Below are 20,980 nucleotides of genomic sequence, written 5' to 3' on the forward strand. Positions count from 1 at the left end.
ATTTTTGTTTGTTTATTTAAATGTTTTATTTATTTGACAGAGAGAGAGAACAAGCAGGGGGAGCAGCAGAGGGAGAGGGAGAAGCAGGCTCCCCACTGAGCAGGGAGCCTGATACAGGGCTCCATCCCAGGGCCCTGGGATCAGGACCTGAGCCAAAGGCTTAGCCAAGGGAGCCACCCAGGTGCCCCTGTACCATTTTGTTTACCCAATTTGTCCTTATGTCTGTTATATTACACACATGCACAAACACAGTCAAGCAGAGACATATATCTCAGTGAAGGGGAAAGCCCAAAAGCCATCCCTCTTTCATAGGGAGTACATGAGAGACTGATCATAATCATGAAGCCCAAGACACAGCTTCCATTGTATTCATTGTGTCACCACAACTGGCATATAAGTTTCTGCTATATTCTAGAAATATTGCCAATTATAGGAGATAAAGGAAGATTCCAGAAACAAGTAGGTGTTCACCATATGTTTGCTGAATGAATGAATAAGCTCTAGAATACATATATACTAAGCATTTCTGGACACATATGCCTGCATGGCACTGCCCTCCGGGAGATTGTTTATGTGGGTGCTTGCTTCCCTTCTAAACTACAAGCCTCCCAAGACAGAGAGCCACAGCTATTCTACAGTCCAGCCTGAGGAGGGTAGGGTCCAGGGAGAGCTACAGTCTAGGCTGCCTGGGACCCTGCTCTCAGCAGAGCTACTTCCCAGAGCCCAGACGTAGCGACTTCAGGTGGAGGTGGATGCCATTCTTGGAGCGCAGGATCAGCTGGGGCATCTTGACGGGAAGCTGCAGGGGGTCCAGGGCGAACTCAAAGCGGAGCAAGCAGAGAGCTGTGACCACCTTCATCTCATTCATGGCAAACTGCTGCCCAATGCAGTTCCTGTTGTAAGCAGCACAAGGTGGCATCAGGTTATGGGGTGTCCAGAGTGAGCAAATTCAGGGCTCTTAGTGGCCAAAAAAAAAACAATAACTATTTGTGGATGAATAATTGGCTGATTGGTTGATTGACTTGGGCTTAGGAAACAGATCTTGGGAGCACAGTGAGAGTCCCCAACTGAGTAGATTCACATTGGGAATTCCGGTTGGGGGACCTTTCTTGGAATGACTCAGCCAGCCCACCAACTGCCAGGGACATGAATATGCTAATGGCAAGAAGAGGGTCCCTGGAACTTACCCTACCTTAGGATCATCAAAAACCCAGAGACGGCTCCCTTATCACAGAGTTCCCAAAATGATGCTTTCCCCACAACATCCTCCATTCTTCCCTCCCCAGTCCTGGGGGCCTGGGGATGTTGGTCCTCCCCTTACCTGGGCCCAGCAGAGAAGGGCATGAAGGCAAAGGGGTGGCGTCTGGCCACATTCTCAGAGGAAAAACGCAGAGGGTCAAAGACCTGAGGGGACAAGACTTGCTTAAATACCTACCAGGTCCTGGGGAGGGTGACCACCATAACCTCCCACCCCATCTGACCTCCAGGTCCAGGTGTGTGGTACCTCAGGGTCAGGCCACACTGCACTGTTCCTATGGAGGGCATAGATGTGCAGAGAGATCAGGCTGCCTGTGGACAGAGCAGAGGCCTGGTAGTTAGGTGGTCCTGGGATAGCCACACCACGTCTTCACAGTGTCAGGATCTCCTAGTGTCCTTCTAACTGGGCACCAGCTCCTGCCTGACCCCTGCCAGTTATGGAGGATTCATGACCACCATCAAGACATCAAAGTGCTGTCGATCATCATCATATCTACGCCCTCTAGCCCCAGCACTGGACACAGCACCTAACACAGACATTTATAGAATGGGGAGAGAAAAAGAAGGACTGGAGGTATGAAAAACAAGGCCTATTACACTTTCTGTTTTCAAATAATTGGAGGAAAGTTACTATTCATGACATCATTCTATCAGTAGCAACATCAACCATTCATTGGGTGCATGTTGTGCGCCAGATAGAGTTTAACACTCCTTACAAAGCTACCACATACAGTTGTATAGCTTGGGCACTGTACATCACCATAGTCTATGTGAATGGTGCCTTCTGAAGTTGCTCAGGGCACAACCTACATGGTGGTATAAGACAGCCCTGGCAAATATTGTCTCTTTCATCCTGACAACAACACTGTCAGGTAAATACTCTTATTGCTCCCATTTTATACAAGAGGAAATAGAGGCTTGAGGTAGAGGGATTTACACTCTACCATACATTGTAGAACCGGGATTTGGACCCAGGCCAACCACAAAGCCTGAGCTCTTCCCCACTTGTGCAAAGATTCACCAAAGGCACAGAGAGTGTCAGAGAAGCATCCACAAGGACTCCAGTTCCACCCTCAGATCCACTCCAACTCACCTGCAGGTAGGGATCGGCCATCCACAAAGTTGACAGGCTTGCTGAGCTGGCGGTATACCTGGGGCACGGGTGGGTAGAGGCGGAAGCTTTCCTTGATGCACATGGTCAAGTAGGTCATCTTCACCAGATCATCCCTGCCAGCAATACAACCAGACCTTTCTGGGCATGGGAAGCAAGGGAATTCCACAGGAAGACAGGGTCCAACTCCATCTTTCCCCCTTAACCACCATGGCACATCCAATGGTGAGACGGACATAGGTGTTCCAAGTGCACAGACCAGATTGGATATGGGGTAGCCACTCTGACCCAAGGGATCTGGCTCCAATTTTCCTTTTTCCCTCCTGTTCTTCTTTTTCTCTGGCTCCTTTTTTCTCCACCTCTCCATCCTCACTGCTAGGAAGGGAAGACACAGGACCCTAGAGCTGTATGTGAACCCAGCAATCAAGAAAATGCCACTCCTGAGTCTCTTAAGGCCCCCACAGAAGCCCCACAAGGGACAATTCTTTAGGTTCCACCTGGTTTCCCATGTGGAACAAGATGGAAAAAAACAGGGGCTGATATATATTGGTTGAATGCAGTAACAAGCTCAGGTAAAAAACAAAACTTATGTTTCCCCTTTGCCACTAGGAAGCTCAGTCCCAAATGTGGTTCAATCATGACTATTGCACAGCACTTTATTACAGAGCCCCAAGCCCTAGGGCTTTTCCACTCAGTCCTCAATTTTCTTTTTAAGATATACTTGACTTTATTAAAACAGGGAACTTATATTCATCCAAAGATACCTTAGGGGAGATGAAATGGCATTTTACAAACTAGGAGAAGAGATTTTTCAACTAGAATTCACAAAGTATTACATACCGTTACTCATTTTCCCTTTGTGCCTTTTTTATAGTATTGAATAAGTGTTCTTGAAGTTGCTTCAAGTTCTAGATGAAGTGAGAATAAGTATTTTTACTCTCTGCCTCTAGGTGGCGTTCGTGTTGTTACCAACCGGGAAGGCCTATTTGTCTCTTCCTTTGCTTATCTGAGTTTCACCTCTCCTAGGAAAGCCAACTCAAGCGCCACCCCTTCTGATTCTTCTGCTCTCAACGTGAGGCCTCTCAGCCTTACTCCATTTGGTGGTTTTGTCTAGATTTTGGGTTATGTGAGTTTGTTTTTCTAAAAAAAATCCAGGGATTCCCGGGTGGCTCAGCGGTTTAGCGCCTGCCTTTGGCCCAGGGCGTGATCCTGGAGTCCCGGGATCGGGTCCCACGTCAGGCTCCCCGGCATGGAGCCTGCTTCTCCCTCCTCCTGTGTCTCTGCCTTTCTCTCTCTCTCTGTCTATCATAAATAAATAAATAAAAATAAATAAATCTTAAAAAAATAATAATAAAAATATCCAAAGGGCAGCAACTTGGCTCCTTCTCCTCCTCTCCCCACCTGGTACCCCCAGAAGCACTGGCACGTGGCTGGACACCCTGGGAGGTTTCCAACACCTGCCAATAAAAGTGGATGGTGGAGACACCAAATCTCAGATCCTGAAACTATAGGTTAGTCTCCCTCAGGTGAATCTAAAGTCTCTCCCATGGACTGAGCATTTTCTGTGCTGTGTTGTGTACCTAACTCCACGTGGGAGGTAGCACAGATGACATATGTGACAGGAGGCCAAGCATATGGCGATCCAAAGGCAGGTGTGCAGAAGGAGGATGGGTGGCAGGGAGGAGGATGGGTGGCAGGTCAGCTCCCCAGCTATCCCAGCTGTATTCATCCCCAACTCCCTCCTCTGTTTCTCTCTCCTTCTCTTTCTCTTTCTCTCTCTCTTTCTTTCTCCCAGTGCCCCATTGTTCCATCTAGCAATCCAGAAGGGCAGTCAGGTTCTGCCCACAGGAGTAAGTGCACAAAAAAGTCACCGGTCACTTGGGCAGAGGGATCAGGGAAGGTTTCCTGGTGTAGGAGGCATCCAAGCTGTGCCTGGGAGGACAGATAGGAATCTGGGAGAAGGTCTCCCAGATTCCTATCTGTGAATTGTCAACAGTCCTGTTTAAAAGGGTCCACTATGAGAGAATGAGCTCAGGCATGTATCCTCAGAGCTCCCCCACAGAAGCCACAGCTGGTGAGAGCAGGAAACTGCCACCATCCTCCCCTGGTTTCCAGGATGGCCATGCATCATCTGAAGATGACCCCGGGTAGCATAAGCCCAGCACATCCCTGGGACAGAGACACAGGACAGCCTGGGATCACCCACAGCCTCACTCACCACTGGAAGGAATCCCGGTCCCCAAGGATTTCGCAGACCTCCTCCCGACAACGATGCTGGTGCTGGGGGTAGAGAGCCATGCAGTAGAGAAACCAGGAAATGCCACTGGTGGTGGTGTCATGGCCTTCAAACATGAATGTGTCTACCTCAGCCCGGAGGTCTGCGTCTGACAACTTGATCCCATTTTCATCCTGGGTTAGGGAAGGCATAATGGGACAGCCCAAGACATTTGAGATAGGTACCAACAGGACCTCATAACAGTTCTCAAGTGAAGGTCTGAGGGAAGGGAGGAAAGCTCCTTTTCAGACTGAGGGTTGAGACCTTCTCCCAGATTCCTAATCCTCCCAGGCACAGGAGCTTGGATGCCTCCTACTCCAGGAAACCTTCCCTGATCCCTCTGCCCAAGTGATCTGTGACCTTACCCAGCCCTAACTGTCAATTCTGCTCAGAATGCCACCTGGCAGAGGAGAGATCTTTGTCAACATCTACCTCCTATCTCCTGCACTAGACTGTAAATGTCTGGGGGACAAGGCCAGGTCTTTCTCCTCTTCTACATGGGAACTAACCCAGAGTAGGGGTTAGTGAGTTTGGAGAGTAGATGAATAAAGGGATGAATGAATAAATGATGAATGAATGAATGAATGAATGGCATCCAAGATTCTAAGATTCTTCGGTCTTAGAAGTCTAGAATTGGTGGGCACTTAGGTGGTTCAGTCAGTTAAGCATCCAACTCTTGATTTCGGCTCAGGTCATGATCTCAGGGTGGTGATATCTAGCCATGCATCTGGTTCCATGCTAGGCTTGGAGCCTGCTTAGGATTCTCTCTCTCCCTCTGCCCCTCCCTGCCCCACCCCTCCACCCTTCTCTCTCTCTCTCAGACAAAAAAGAAAGAAGTCTAGAATTGGTCTTTAGGGCTCTAGCATGTGACCCATCTCCCTGCTACTATGTCTCTCCCCAATGCCACAGCCGCCACATCCTGCACCTTGCCATCTCTGAGCCTTTGCTGATGTGTTCATAAGACAAGGAGCAGGCCATATTTGCTGGAGGAAAAGGAGGAAAATGCTTAACAGCCTCAGCCACTGTCCAGCAAACCCTGTCCCAGAAAAATGGCCTCAAGACCGCTCTGAGAGAAGTTCTCGGTGGGGGTGGCCAACTGTGCACTCACTCACCCGAGCCCCCAGGAGAATGTCCAAGAAGTCCAGGTGCCTCCGGTTCTGGATCTTCTCCTGCTCTTTCTCATCCTGCAGGGCTGCCTTTCGTTCCCTGATGACCTGGTCTGGGCCAGGAGCACAGAGAGTCATTGCCAGGGGGACCCATCCTCTACCCGTAGGGGGACAGAGATCCTGTAATGGCAGGGGACCCAGAGGGGCCTGAAGGAGCTAGACTGGACCCTTCCTGTGGGGTGGGCTCTGTGGGAAAGGCCCACCTGTGTGGTCGTGGGCTGCCTGGCAGGCCCGCAGGAAGCGGCGGCCGTGTGGGGTGAGCCAGTAGATGAAGTCGTTATGGTACTGGAAGGACTCGATGCGCTGCTGCATCAGCAGAGTGAGATCGCGGACAGCCGAGTAGTAGCTACTGTCCCTACACAGGAGAAGAGCAGGGAGGAGCTTTCAGACCCTGACCCCCAGTGGAACCTGGGGCGTTGCACTCCAGCATCTGGGCCCAACCACAGGGCTCCCTGCCCTCCTCTCTCTGCCGCTTTAGCTTCCCTGCTAAAGGCAGAATCTGTCTCCCCACCATGGGGAAGGCCTTCCTACCCCCGCCCAAGCTGGGACTCCCTAGGGCAGGACCCCATGTCCTCTCAGACCAGGGCCCCAGGGGTCCTGCTGACTCCCATCTGAGCTGGCCTGGGTAGAGACTGTGGTCAGCCCCCGAGTAGCCCCTGACCTGTGGCCCAGACTGCTGTCTCCTTTGCCAAAGGTGCACTTCATGAGGGAGTCCAGTGCCATGTAGCCCACGTCACAGAAGATGTCAAAGCTCTTATCTTCACGAGCCTTTTCCTCCCACTTGTCCTGGAGCCCAGAGATGGAGGGTAATGTCAGGAGGTCAGCTGGGCACCCAGCCTCTTCCCTCAAGGACCCACACACACCTGTCCTCTCCCCCATGCACCAAGTCCCTTGCCTGGCCTCCAGCCCACTGGAATGCAGAGGTAAGGACTTCAGGCTAGGGTGGCACCACGAGGCAGGCCTGAGCAGCACAACCAGACACTGAGCCAGGCAGCTCACATAAGGGAAGAGGAAAGCTGAGAGGTGGGGATCTCCCCAGCACAGCCTGTGTATAATCAGGCCTGCCATGATGCTGGGGAGGAGTTTTCTGCAAGGGGAAAGACTAGCCTGGGTAACTTCTAGGGAATATCCAGCCCTGAGACTCAGAGCCTGACCCCTGACCTTGGGCATCCCTTTCAGAGATGAGTTGCTAATGATATTATTTTAGGCAATTGTGGTAGGCAGAGAATGAGGAGGAGGCACTTTCCAGATGTGAAAGACCTTTCTAGCATTATCAAATATAGGCATCCATCTAGTCTGCTACAAGAGGAGACTTACCTGGGCCTCATAGAGGCCTTTGACCTCTATTGAAGAAGGGGCCCTGGCTCTCCCAGTGGACATGAGGGCCATGGCTGCCCAGCCACTCGGAGCCTCAGCACCTGGTCAACACCCAGTATGCAGTAGGTGTCAGGAACAACGCAGCTTGGCACTGCTACTGCCGGCAGAATGAGGTCTCAGGGACTTGGTGAATCTCCTCATCGCCCTCCCCCAGGGAAAACTGGAGCTGGAGAGAGGCTGGCCCAGCAGCCACAGCCTCCAGGAGCCTGGTACTGGGAGCTCACCAGCATAGCGTGCGTGGAGTTGGTGAACACAGCCACGTAGGATTTCAGCACATCATAGTGGAAGCCAGGTGTAAGCAGCTTGCGGTGCTGATACCACTTGGGCCCCTGGAGGACCAGGAGGCCTTTCCCTGGGGAAGAGATGACAGAGGGAAAGCTGATCAGTCCACACAATCCTGCCCCATCCGTGGCAGCCCGGGGGTGCCACCCCAGTCCTTCTTGCCCAGCCGCATGTCCCAGCCCAGCTCCACCTTCCAGCCACCCAGCCTTGCAGCCGCTCCTCTCCTCAGGCTTTTGTCTGGCCAACACCACCCACAAAATCTCCTGGGATCATACTCCAGTGCCACCTCCTCCAGGAAGCTGTTCCTCATACTCACATATTTTCCAGAGCCCTTGCTCAGCCTTCCCAAGGAAGAGGACGTGCCCAGAAGGAGAAGGTACCTGAGCCCCACTTTCCCCAGCCAGCTGGACGTTCTCTTGTCTCTTTCCCTGTCTCCCCACTGAGCAGCTAATCTTAGGAGGGGCATTTGGGGGCCAGGCGGTCCCATGTGAGAAAACAGACTCAGTGGGCATGGGCAGAGAGGGATGGGACTGGGAAGGATCCTGGTAACCCAGCATCAAGGGCGGGGAAGGCAGGCGCCCACTCACCAATCCACTGCAGAAAGAAGTCATACACATCTGCAGCCTTCGGATCTGCAGGAGAAAGAGAAGACGGGTCATGCAGAAACTAGCAGGTACCCAGAGGAGGCTTACTGATCAACGGGACCTTAGCTGCCCAGACTTAAGATGCAGAGCCCAGGACTCCTCCCCACTTGGAGCCCTGAGCCCTTTGCTCTCAGGAAGCCACCTCCTCTCCCGGGAGTCCTCACCCCCTCGGCTGTACACAGCTTTGGCATAGTCCGGCTCATAGATGTTCAGGAAGCCAAGGAACGGTCCAAGCCAGAGTGGGTGGGCATAATCGTACTGGTGGGCCCAGGTCACCACCTTGTCCAGGCTCCCCGTCTGCTGGATCTGAAATAGTGACAGAAGGCTGGGATACTCAGGAACCCACTGTCAGCAGCCAGGCCCTAAGTCTTTGGGGAAGGAAGAGGAGAGGCTGCCCAGACAGACACTGGGAACATCCTTGCCTCACCCTGCACCCCTCTCCCAGCTAGTCACAGTCTTAATTTCTCTGGGCTCAGTCCCTTCTCCAGCCCAGGAGCCACCACTCTAAGCCCAAGCCACCCTCTTCCTGTACCTGGGTGAGGTCAACAACCCCAAACTGACCAACCTGCTTCTATCTGGTTCCTGTCATCAACCCCTCCATCTATCCTACTCTCACGAGAGATTTCTTTCTCTGTTGTTAACTGTTTTCATGAGAGAGAGAGAGAACACCAGCTTGCCGTGCAATGCAGAAATCTGCTCAATTCCGACACTGTTATGTTATTGGGCTCATTTTTTGAGGACCTGCTATGTGCGGGGCACTGTCTAGACATCTCAGGGCATGGGACAGACCTGCTCCTACCCTTTATTCTATGGGGCAGACCGATGCAACTAAACAATGAAGGAACGTGAACACACAGAGCGGGAAGTGCTAGGCAGGGAGCAAGCATGGCGTCAAGAGAGAGACTTCAGGGGAAGCTGCTTAGGGAGATGGAGGCTGGCTTCTGGTGGGAGAGGACATTTGAGGTGAAAGCTGGAGGATGACAAGGAGCTGGCAGTGCAAAGAGCAAGGAGAGCCTTCCAGGAAGAGCAAACAGCAAGCACAAATGCTCTGGCACAGGACAAAGTGGGGTGTCTTCCAGGAGCTGCTACTTGGTGGGACGGTGGCCTGAGGCTGGAGAGGCCATCCAGAGGATGGTGTGTGCTCTTTGGGGGGTTTTCTAGCCACATTTACTCACCCAGAGGTGTTTTCTGTAAATGGAGTATACAATAAGCACTTTTCAGAAACCCGCTTTTTTCATTTACTGTGTCTTGTCCTTCTTTTCAAACTAGTGTATTTAACTGTCCTTCAAAATGTTTAACTCTTTTCATTGCATGGTGTTCCATTATAGGGATGTACCCTAATCAAAGGGAGTCTTTCAGAGATCTGCTTAAAACTCGTCCGTCCCCTGCCCATGGGCCTCAGAATAAAGTCTGAGCTCTGGAATTTGTGAGGAGGAGGAGTAATGGCTGATCAGGGAGCTGGGATGTGAACCCAGGAAGCCAAGGAACACAGCCTGCAATCTTTGGACCTTGGAAGGTCTACATTTGAATATTGATTTCCCCTATTTTTTAGATGAGTGAACTTGGGCAAGATCTTTAGGCTCTCTGCATCTTACTCTCCTCATCTATAAAATGGGGATGATAACTTACTTTATAGGATTATTTTGACATTAATTAAATCATGCAGGCCCTGTGTTATTAGTTGGGGTCACAGGGCATTTAAAGCCCTTCACTGATATATTGTGGGAAGAGCTTAGCACTGGATCCTGCACAAGGTAAGCCCTTGACTTGTACTTCCCTCCCCTTCAAGTCTACCTTTCCCCAACATCTGCCTCCTCCCTGCATCTCCTGCCACAACCTACTCCCAAATGCCCCCAAACCATGCTAAAGAATTCACTCTGCACATGCTCTAAGATTCTTCCACTCATGGAAAAAGGATTCACCTAACCTTGTCTCAGGTCACGTGGGAAGCTGAGCTGGGTTACCCCCTCCATTTCCATTCCCTTGGAAACCTGGTTACTGCATGTGGTCTTCTCTGTTACTGTCCATCTGCTTTTTGGGGCCACCCAGGCTCCCACAGACCAGGGAAGTACTGGGATTGCCCAGATCTGCTCTCCTCCCCGATGGACATCCTTAGGTGCCTGTGGGTGCTCTAGTCTCAGTCCTCCCTCACCCCACCTTGAGGACACTGCCCATCCCCACAAGACGGGGCTGCACTCAGCGTGTGCATCAGCCCCAACCAGTGTCAAAGACAGTAAAGTTGTGTATTCAAAGCTAAACAGTTAGGAGCAACTACCAAGAAGGACCAACAACAATTGAGATGAGGCAGCATGTCTGAAATAACCATAAAAAAATGGACTCAGTTTACACAAACTCTATGGAGTTAAGTAGAGAGCCATTGGGAGCCTAGAGGGAGGGGATCTAATGTGTACTGCTCCCATGGGTAGACAAGTCATCTCCCCCCAACCCTGGCGACAAATAGGCAACTTCATTCTCCATCCTCCCTTTCAGATACAAGTGTACTACTACAAATGTACATGTGAACAGGTGTGAACATAACTCAGAAGAGACCCCTGGATCAAGAGAAGGAGCAGAGGAACTTTGAGTGAGACTGACATGGGTCACCATGTCTCTCCTAGACACCACATGTTGGCTAAGAAGTGATGGTGGGCCGTGCCCAAAGTCACACAACTCTCAAGTCCAGGTCTTTCCATCCCAAAGCCTATGCTATACCCCCAACACCTTTCTGACTTCAGCACCGAGGATGAGCTCCAGCCCCAAGAATGACTAGATTGAGGGTGGGGGAAGCACAGGGAAGCATCCAGACACCTAAGAAGGCAGGAGGGCATGGGCCCAAGAAGTGCCCAAGTCCATGGGGATGCAGACATTAGTCCTCACCTCATATGAGTGGTTTTGCTGCCCTGAGTTGGATCCCCCAGGGATTCATTCATGCATTCAGCAAGTGGGCATGGAGTACCCACTCTCAGTGCCAGACATGATGCTGGCTCCTGGGGGAAGAGTAATGAGCCAGACAAAGCCCTGCCCTCCCCAAGCTCACATTCCAGGTGGGGGAAAGGAAATAAACAGATAACAAAATACATCAGCAATACAATTTCAGGTAGTAATAACTCTAGGAAGAAAAATAAAGAAAGGTAAGGGGCAGGGCTGCTACTGTAGACAGGGAGTTGAGAGGGTTGGGGAAGGCCTCTTTTAGGGAACATTTGAGCAGAGATCAGCAGAAATACCTTCTAGAAAGTCCCATAGCATTGACCATTGTCTGCTTCTCAAAAGCTGTTCTTTCCCCAACTGTCCCCTCTACCCCTCTACTCCTTGCTCCCAGCAAATTAACCTTGCTCTACTTCACGGACAAAACAGAAGCCATCAGATAAGAGGTCCCTAAAAGTCAACTGCCAGACTTGAAGAACTACCTGCCCTGGACCTAGCCTCCCCACTTTCCTTCCTGTTCCAGTAGAGGAAGTGCCCAGGGTCTGTCCAAGGCCAGTCCCTTTGGATTCCAACCCCTCCCCTCAGGCACTTCACCCATCAATCAGCCCCTTTCTCTCCCACATCATAGACCCATCCTCATTATTGGCTCCTTCCCATCTGCATTTAAAACATGCTCAAGTCTCCCTTACTTACTAAACAACAACAACAAAAAACTTCCCTTGGTTTTGTCTCCTCCTCCCCATTTCCTTCTCCTTTCATAACTTCTCAAAAGAATTGTCTCACTGTTTCACTTCCTCCCTCCTCAGCCCCTAACTCTCCAAAATTGGTCTTGCTATTGTGACCAATGCCCTCCTGGGGAGGGGGGGTGAGCCCAGAGGCTTTGCAGCTGCTGTGACACAGTCGAGTGCCCTCTCTTTCTTTTTTTTTTAATTAATTAATTTATTTATTTTTAAATTTTATTTATTTATTCATGAGAGACACAGAGAGAGAGGCAGAGACACAGGCAGAGGGAGAAGCAGGCTCCATGCAGGGAGCCCGACGTGGGACTCGATTCCGGGACCCGGGGATCATGCCCTGAGCTGAAGGCGGATGCTCAAGCGCTGAGCCACTCAGGTGTCCCACCCCCTCTCTTTCTTGAATTCTGTCCTAGATGTCTTCCCACCTCTCTTGATACAGCAGCTCTATACCCATTATTTGTAAATCAAAGACTGAGGCTCCCCCAGTTTCAGACTTGGGCTTCTTCTTAGGTTGCACCTTCTCCCTGGAGGCTCTCACCTACTCCCATGGCTTCCTTTGCCATCTACCTGAGACTATTTCCAAAATTGACAGCACGTCCCAGTTTATCTTTCTCCTGAGCTCCGGAAACACGACACAGCCATCCTCTGGACATCTCTGAATGACACCCTCCAGGCTCCTCAGACCCAGCATTTTCAAACATGAACACAGTACGTCTTCCTTCCAATTCTACCCCTCCTCACATACCTAAGAATGGAATTGCCATCCACTCTGACACCAGCCAGAAACATGGAATGGGGCTTTCTTCATTATTTATAGCAGCACCAGAGGGGATGTCCTACAGAGGCTGTCTCTCTCCTCTGCAAATCCATCAAACCCTAAAATCAACTAACCAGAACTAAGAGAGCCAGATGTAGCAGTTCCTGGGAAACCCTTCAAATCCAGAATCCAACGGTCCTGTGCCTAGACACACAAGTGCTGCCAGCTCTGAGCCTTCTTGGGTCTCATATCGCCACATGTTTACACTTAGACCTAGAAATTCATTCCTCCTCGTTACCATCCAGTCTTGTGGCTCGACAAGTCCTTTTCTCTCTTTTGGTGACTTTCCCACATTCAGTTCTGATCCATCTATTTTGATACCACAGTTTAACAAAGCTCCCAGGGCTCTCCTACCCCCTCCCCATTCCTAGTGCATGTGGGGGACCTCATTGACACCCTTACATCTGGCTATGGTAAAGGGCTTACCCCTCTCCCATACCCATGATACCAGGACAGCCTGCCTTACCTTCTGTTCCTCCCCATTTCACTATTCACTCTACTAACATCTGCTTGGATGGCCTCCTCGGCCCTGTCCTACTCCTATTTGGCCTCTGCTTGCCTCCTATTTGGCCTCTGTCAATCTATCCACCATCCCAACCAAGGTGATCTTTCTACCACACAGTTCTGAGCTCATCACTCCCCTGGCTTGAATCCTTTCAAGGTTCCCTGTTGCACTCAGAATAAAGCCTTTCAACATGGCCTACAAGGTCCTATGTGATCTGCCCCACCTTCTTCCAGCTTCGTCCTCTCCATCATGTTCTCCCTCTCACCACTCCAGAAGTATAGAAAAATGAGCACAGGCACATAATAGACCTTGAGAAACAAATATTTGTTGAACATATTAAGTTCCTATACACTCGATGCTCTTTCCAGCCTCTGTACCTCTGCACAGGTAGTGTTCTTCACCCTTCCATCCTTCCTTCCCTCCATGGACTGCCACATTCAGATCTTTCCGGGCTCACCCTAGCATACCTTGCCTGCACCCATGGATCTGGAACACCATGTTGTGTTATCCATCTCTCATACAAACTAGATCACTCTAGGGCCAGCTTTAGTCTTATTACTTCATCCTCTGTCCTCAGCAGAGGTCCAGACCCAGAGTTCTTAATCATCTAGTTGTTTGAGAAAAGACAAACCGATAATGGCTCCCAAAGACTGGGTTAGTTTTAGAGGAAGGAAGAGGATGAAGGAAGCAAATACCTCACAGTGTTTTGCAGCAAGAATCCCTCTACAAGGATTTAACACTTGATATCTCTCCAGGAATTTGCAGAGTACCTATCTATACATTATCTTTTTCGATTCTCTTCTAACCCAACAAGGTAAAAATGTTTATCTCCATATTGTTGACAAGGAAAGGGAAGCGCAGAGCAGAAACATAGTGAAGATCCATCAATGTCTACTGAATATAAATGAGCCAGAGCCCCCGACCCTCAGACTCTACAGCACAAGATCAAGGGAACTATCTCAGTAGTAAGCAGGGTCAGGGAAGAGGCCTATGCAGTCTCAGGGGATCACCTTTCCTGAGCTCAGAGCTGGCATTCTCTCCTCCTCTCCTGACAACGGTCCAGATTCTTGGGCCTCTCCCAACCTCACACCAACAACATGGCTGGACACCTACTATGTGCAAAGTCCTCTCTGGGCCCCAGAGTAGGAGAAGGGGGACCCTGGAAGAATATGACCCCACCTCAAAGGGACACAATCTGAGAATTGAGAAGGCTGTTGCTTCCAGGGCCTGTAAACTGCAACCAGAGAAAAGAAAGAAGTTAATCCTGATGGACAGTTCTGACCCACCCACCTTCTTTTCCTACTCCCACCATCACTAGGCTAGGAATCAAACTTGCAGTTACTTTGTACAGACAGATCATGTCCTGCATGAAAAGCCACAAGTCTTACACCCAGCCTTGACTCAATTCCTGAACTACTATATATGGACATAAGTGAGTATCTTGCCTTTTCTGAACCTCATCTTTGTTCTGAAAAACAACCCCTACTCCTATCTCTACATTTCTCAGTCTCGGATGTGGATCTGACCCAGCAGAAGTAACAAAGCCTGGAGGAAGGCAAAGGTGTCAGGCCTGCCATGGTTCCCCAGGAAACCTTTGTAGGCCGAAGAGCAAACTCCCGTCTTACCTTTGCCTATTCTTCCTGGTAATGAGTCTCTCCAGATTCTTGTGTTAGAGCCAAGAAGCCAGAGCCAGTCTGTTCCAGGCCCTCTATACACTCTCAAGGTGAGGAGCCGGGGGAGTATTTGGGGGAGGAGAGAAGGCAGCTCTGAGATGGGGTAGGGGAGCAAGGTCCCTGTCCTAGGAAAGCTCGTGGGCTGAGGGCAAGCCTAGCTTTGGTGGAGGCAAGTAGTAATGGAGGGATGTAAAAGGTAAGGAATCAAAGGTCTCCCTAAATGCCCCTCACATCCCCATAGGGTCAGACCTCAACCTTCCCACACCCCTTTCCGTGCTTAGCAAACCTCTCCTGAACCCCACCTGATCTTTCCACTTGTCTTCTTCATCACTGCCTCCTCTATCAAAGCCCCTCCCCACTCCCCAATGCTCTCTGTTTGTTCATTCAGTGATGCCCACTCTGTGCCAGGCTTGGTGCTAAACCCTGAGGGTACAGGGATGAATCAGAATGGATCTCCATCTTCCAGAGGTCATGGTCTAGTGGGCAGGATGAACAAGTAAACAGAAGATGACAATCCAACGAGGTAAATACTGAGATACAGAACATGTGGCTGTTGTAAAATCTTGGTTAGGCATCTCACTCAACCTGGAGCAAGAAAGGCCTTGGTGTCTGTTTTTCCCTCTAGACAGTAGGCTTCTTGAGAGCACCACCCGAGTCTGATTCAGCTCCCTAACTCATCTTTTCCTTTCCTGGGTTTCTCCAGGATGCAGCTAGGTTATTAAGCCATCCTGAGAAGGAGATTATTTGTAAGAGCAAGATTAAGCCTGAGCAGTCCTCTCCTGGAGGTCAAGCTCATTCTCAGCATCAGTCATGGAGGAGAGAGAGTCCCCTAGACAGTGAAAGGAGAAAAGTATTTGGGAATGCCTTAGTCTCTGGCGTTTATACCTGGGTTTCCAAAACTAGATGCACAGCAAAATGCTTGAAGAGGTTTTTATTTTTTTTAAGATTTTATTTATTCATGAGATACACAGAGAGAGAGAGGCAGAGACACAAGCAGAGAGAGAAGCAGGCTCCATGCAGGGAGCCCGATGCAGGACTCAATCCCGGGACCCCAGGATCACGGTGCCCTGAGCCGAAGGCAGATGCTCAACCTCAACTGCTGAGCCACCGAAGCTTCTTTTGGAGAGGTTTTTAAATGCAGATTCCTATCCTAATTATATAAAGAACCCCTACAACTCAACAACTACAGTAACAAAAACAAAACAAACAGAAAACAATCCAATTTTCAAATGGGCAGAGGACCTGAACAGACATTTTCCCAAAGACATACAGAAAGCCAACAGGCACATAAAAATATGCTCAACATCACTCATCATCAGGGAAATACAAATCAAAATCACAATAAGAAATCATCTCACACCTGTCAGGATGGTTATTACTAAAAGAGAGGAAATAATTTGTCGTGGTGAGGATATACAGAAAAGGAAATCCTCATGCACTGTTGGTGGGAATGTATGTTAGTACAGACACTATGGAAAACAGTATAGAGTTTTCTCAAAAAATGAAAAATAGGAGTACCGTACAATTTAGTAATACCACTTCTGAATATTTATCCAGGGAAAATGAAGACACTAGTTCAAAAAGATATATGAGGGCAGCCTGGGTGGCTCAGTGGTTTAGTGCTGCCTTCAGTCCAGGGTGTGATTCTGGAGACCCGGGATCTAGTCCCACATCGGGGTCCCTGAATGGAGCCTGCTTCTCCCTCTGCCTGTGTCTCTGCCTCTCTCTGTGTGTCTCTCATGAATAAATAAATAAAATCTTTAAAAAAAAAAGATATGACCCCATTGTTTATTGCAGCATTATTTACAATAACTAAGATATAGAGGTAACCCAAGCGTCCATCAATAGATGAATGGATAAAGAAGATGTGGTATATATACAGTGGAATCTTACTGAGCCTTAAAAAAGAATGAAATACTGCCACTTGTGACAACATGGATGGACCTAGAGGATACTATACTAAATGAAATGGGAGAGAAAAATACCATGATTTCACCATGACCTCATCATATAAATCTAAAAAATAAAACAAACAACAACAACAAAAAAAGAGAAACTGACTCCTAGAGAACAAACTAATTGTTTCCAGAGGGGAAATGGAGTGGAGAGATGGGCAAAAGAGGCAAGGGGTATTAAGAGGTACAAACTTCCAGTTACAAAATAAATCCGTCATGGGGATGCAAAGTTACAGCACAGGGAATATACTCAGTAATATTGTAATAACTTTGTATGGTGACAGATGGTAGCTATGTTTAGTTTTTTTTTATTTAATAAAAGAAATTCTGCCAATGCAAATAACATGGATAAACCTGGAGGAAAAAAATGTTTCACTAAAACAAATACATTCAGATCACTAGTTCCAATATGTTAATTAGAATCTCCTGGGACTGGGGGCCAAGGAATCTGCTTCTCCCAGTTGATTCCAATGCAGATGCCCCTTGGTCTGTGTTCAGGAAACTCTTGTCTAGATCTCATAGAGGCAGGGAGCTAGAGGTGCTCCTGACAACAGGTGCTAAGGTGATCCCAGCACCCTGAGATAATGAGAGGATAAGCCAGGATCTGAATCCAGGAAGATGCCATGGTTTTGAGCCAGCCCAGAGTCATGGCAGAGAGAACCTCGCCTTTGGGGGTACCAACCACTTAGATGTTCCAGGAGGGCTCTCAGGTAACAGCACTCATCTCTGCTTTGACTTTTATTTTCTTAAAATGGAAAACTTTACACCACACAGAACGAAGAGGATGGTGCCTAAGCTCTAAACAAGATAGTCATGTTCTACTGGACTGTCTGGGGGTTTTCTCCCATACTATCACTGAAGCTTTGTATGAATTCTGAGCCCGAGAAGGATCCGGAGAAGGAGTCGAAGGAGTCTCGAGTTGGTCTACTTGGGCTCCAACTTTGATGTGCTCCCACTCTCAGGGCCAGGTCAGAAGGCAGGAGTGAAGGGGAGACCTGCTGGGAAAGCTGAATGGAAACTGGTTCTGAGGCCACCATCCCCCTACCTAAGCATAGGGACCCCCTCCACGGCCCCTGGGGAATTAGGCTAGATTCTCTGCAGGAAAGGAAGCTGTTTTCTTTCTTCAACCCCTTCTCCCCACATACCTCCTGGGCATGTCCGAAGAGCCAGTGGGTGGGGGGCCCTGGGAAACTGTCCATAGCCCTGGCCAGCATCTGTCTCCGCAACAGCAGACGGATGAGCTTGAGGAAGCCTAAGACCAAGATCAATCCAGTAGCCCACAAGACCAGATGGGAGACACTCAAGGAGAGCAAGGTAGAAACCATGGTTGGAGTTGCAGCCACCAAGGCTCTGGCCTGCTTCCTCCCATCCTGGGTTCCCTTATACTGCAGACCCTGGAACCCTGCCAGCCCCTACCTCCAACCACACCCTGTACCCAGCAGCAACTCAGGCTGGGCTGAGCTCCAAAGTGTAGAGACAGCATCCCCAAAGTCACAAGACAACAGAGAGACAGCCTAGCTGACTCCTCCCAGAACTCGGCTGAAGAGAAACCCAATAGTGGGCTTCAAAGAAACCAGGCAATGGGTCTGCCTCCTTGGTTCTTTGATGGAGAAAACAAAAGGCAATTCTGCGTATAATCATTAGCGTAATAATATCTGCCTTTCCACACAAGCACTTGATATGTCTTAGGAATTTCCTATCCACTATCTTGTTTAACCCAAACAGGGAGGTCATAGCTACTCACTTTTTAACCCATTTTCCACATAATGAAACTGAGCCTCAGCTTGCTTATGCTTTCTTACAAGAAAGCTTCCCCTGTCCTCTTCAGTATAGACCTCTGGGAGGGCTTGCATTTGGGCCAGGCTCATAGTGCTTTAAGTCTTTATTTGGGAAGCATCTTCAGGGAGGAGGTTCTAGCCCCAGAAGAGAGATCCTAGATCAGAAAAAGGTCAACTCCATCCCCCAGATCTTAGTACAAACTTGATACTTAGGAACACAGAATGTTCCTTTCAGGGCAATGAGGAGACAGCGTCAAATCTAATCACTCCTAGGTGAATGAAGCAAATCACTTGGGACCAGAGAGGGGCAGGGAATTGTCCAAGATCTCATGGTAAGGAATGGCAGCTCTCAATTCCCCAGGCCTGAGTTCTGTTGAAGAACAAGCTTGGGGATGCCTGGGTGGCTCAGCGGTTGAGCATCTGTCTTTGGCTCTGGGCATGATCCTGGGATTCCGGGATTCTGGGATCAGGTCCTGCATCGGGCTCCCTGGGAGGAGCCTGCTTCTCCCTCCGCCTATGTCTCTGCCTCTCTCTGTCTCTCACGAATGAATAAATAAAATCTTTAAGAAGAAGAAGAACAAGCTTGTCCCAGGCCCCAGACTTGCCTGGAGAGTCTGCTGTCTCTCCCCCTGTGCTAAATGTCTCAGATGAAGAGACTTGCATGCAGAGGGAAAGGCAGGGAATTAAACAAGGTATGAAGTGACAGCCAGAGACTAGCAACAGTGGCTGGAAAAAAACATTCCTGAGGCTGAACGAAGGGGAAGAAATAGCATTGCTGGAGCCTAGCGGAGATAGCTATTGAAGGAGGCTTCAGCAGGAAAAAGTATGGTCAGAGGTGTGCCCCAGGAAGATCTCCCCCTCTGTGCATGTGCGGTGGCTCCGAGCTGGCCTGGGGTAGAAGGGTCCAGAGTCTGGGTTGGCTATCAAAAACAGGAAGTCAGAGGGAAGACTAGCAGGATGGAGAGAGGTCCTACATACCTTGTCCTGCCACAAACATGGTGCAGCACTCTTGGCCTTTTTTTTTTTTTTTTAAGATTTTATTTATTTATTCATGATAGAGAGAGAGAGAGGCAGAGACACAGGCAGAGGAAGAAGCAGGCTCTGTGCTGGGAGCCTGATGCGGGACTCGATTCCGGGACTCCAGGATCAGGCCCCGGGCCAAGGGCAGGTGCTAAACCGCTGAGTCACCCAGGGATCCCCCACTCTCGGCCTTTTTATCACATACGTTGTTCTCTACTCCCTGGCTGAAATCTAGCAGGTATCCACACTTCTAGAGCCAACAGGTCACCATGTGGCCTGAATCAGAGACTGGGCAGTACCAACTCCTGGCCCTACCAGCTACAGCTATGATGGAGGCATTATGATTCCCGGAAGCCAAAACGTGCCTCCTTGGAGCTTCCACCCACTGGTCTTAGTTCTCCCCCAAGGGCCTAGAAGAAAACTCTAGCTGTAAAGAACAACTTGGTGAGAACCCCCAATCCAGGAGCATACATATTGAGGAACTGGAGACAATGAGACTCTGCCTGTATCCGCATGCTTCCCAGTAGCCCTCCCTACCCCAATACCCTCCCTCCACCTCAGAAACACCAGCTACAGCCAGTCTTCTAAAACTGCCAACCTAACCTGCAGCTCTTCTCCATTTCTTTACTTTCTCCCCAGCAGCAGCTGAGTGCTTGACTTCTAAGATCTTTCCATTCTGCTGCAAGCCTGCAGACTGAGCTGGTCTCTCCCCTCACTTTGCTTGGCTGAGCCAGAACAGACAAGACACAAAACACTCAGGTGAGCCCATGATAGGGCATGTGAATGAAAGAACAGACTACCCTGGGTTGAGAGAACATTGGCAATGTGCACGCACCTCACTGCCCTGCCCCCACCCACTTCATAAACATTCAGGGGAGACTCTGTGTCAGGCTCCTCTCTGCTTCCCCAGGACCAGCACAAAGGACATTTAATAAATACTGTCTGTATAATGGATGCTGAAGTAATTGGCTGCTATCACAGGGGATGTGGGGAGAAGGTAGAAAAGGTTGCCTGGCCAATGCAAAATATGTGGGAAATGCCCTACTGCTGCCCCTCTGGATGATGCCATTGAGACCACTTGTGGATGGATCCCAGCTGCTACTGTTTGGTAGGGAGACCAAAACTTACCACCGTCCTCAACCTGACCCCCACCTCAATTTCCCAGGGATGTCAGGCCAGTTGAGGGAGTGGTGAGTATGAAACTCTTGGTAGGGAGAGGCGAGATGAAATTACATTCGGGAAAAGAGTTGTGTCATTCTCCGTCTTGGCTGCACATTGGAATCACCTGAGGAGCTTTAGAAAAATCCAATGCTCTCGACACATTGCCATCCTCTATGCTTGTCCACATCTGTCTCTCCTGGTTACATGGCCATCTACACAGAGTTGGAGTGAGGACCCTGAGAGCATGGCAATTCTCTGTGCCCAGTGTAGGTTCAGTACACAGGTCAAGATGGTTTT

At 49.6% G+C, this 20,980-nt stretch overlaps 1 protein-coding gene across 2 annotated transcripts; it reads right to left on the reverse strand.

Annotated features, from left to right (window-relative positions):
- Position 1: 1 nt before the first annotated feature.
- LOC112642530 (cytochrome P450 4B1) lies at positions 2-18,105 on the reverse strand. Of its 2 annotated transcripts, none has more exons than XM_025420191.3 (12): positions 17,870-18,103; positions 8,277-8,418; positions 8,056-8,100; positions 7,411-7,538; positions 6,471-6,595; positions 6,013-6,164; positions 5,756-5,862; positions 4,587-4,777; positions 2,351-2,484; positions 1,505-1,569; positions 1,322-1,404; positions 2-893 (listed from the first exon to the last, which is right to left on the reverse strand). In XM_025420191.3, exons 1-12 carry the CDS (start codon positions 18,047-18,049, stop codon positions 710-712), a joined length of 1,536 nt encoding a protein of 511 aa, XP_025275976.1. In that variant the 5' UTR covers positions 18,050-18,103; the 3' UTR covers positions 2-709. The 2 variants fall into 2 exon arrangements, with proteins under 2 accessions (XP_025275976.1, XP_035554947.1); XM_035699054.2 differs by having other exon boundaries at positions 730-893; positions 1,482-1,569; positions 17,870-18,105.
- Between the last annotated feature and the right edge of the window lie 2,875 nt (positions 18,106-20,980).

The sequence above is a fragment of the Canis lupus genome, chromosome 15 (genome assembly GCF_003254725.2).
Source record: "Canis lupus dingo isolate Sandy chromosome 15, ASM325472v2, whole genome shotgun sequence".
Lineage (NCBI taxonomy): Eukaryota > Metazoa > Chordata > Mammalia > Carnivora > Canidae > Canis > Canis lupus.

Coding starts and splice junctions, on each gene's coding strand:
- LOC112642530 (XM_025420191.3), bottom strand. CDS start 18,049: ATGGTTTCTACCTTGCTCTCCTTGAGTGTCTCCCATCTGGTCTTGTGG. Junction 7,539..8,055: donor CTTCTTTCTGCAGTGGATTG/GTGAGTGGGCGC, acceptor TCTCTTCCCCAG/GGAAAGGCCTCCTGGTCCTC. Junction 6,596..7,410: donor ACTCCACGCACGCTATGCTG/GTGAGCTCCCAG, acceptor TCTGGGCTCCAG/GACAAGTGGGAGGAAAAGGC.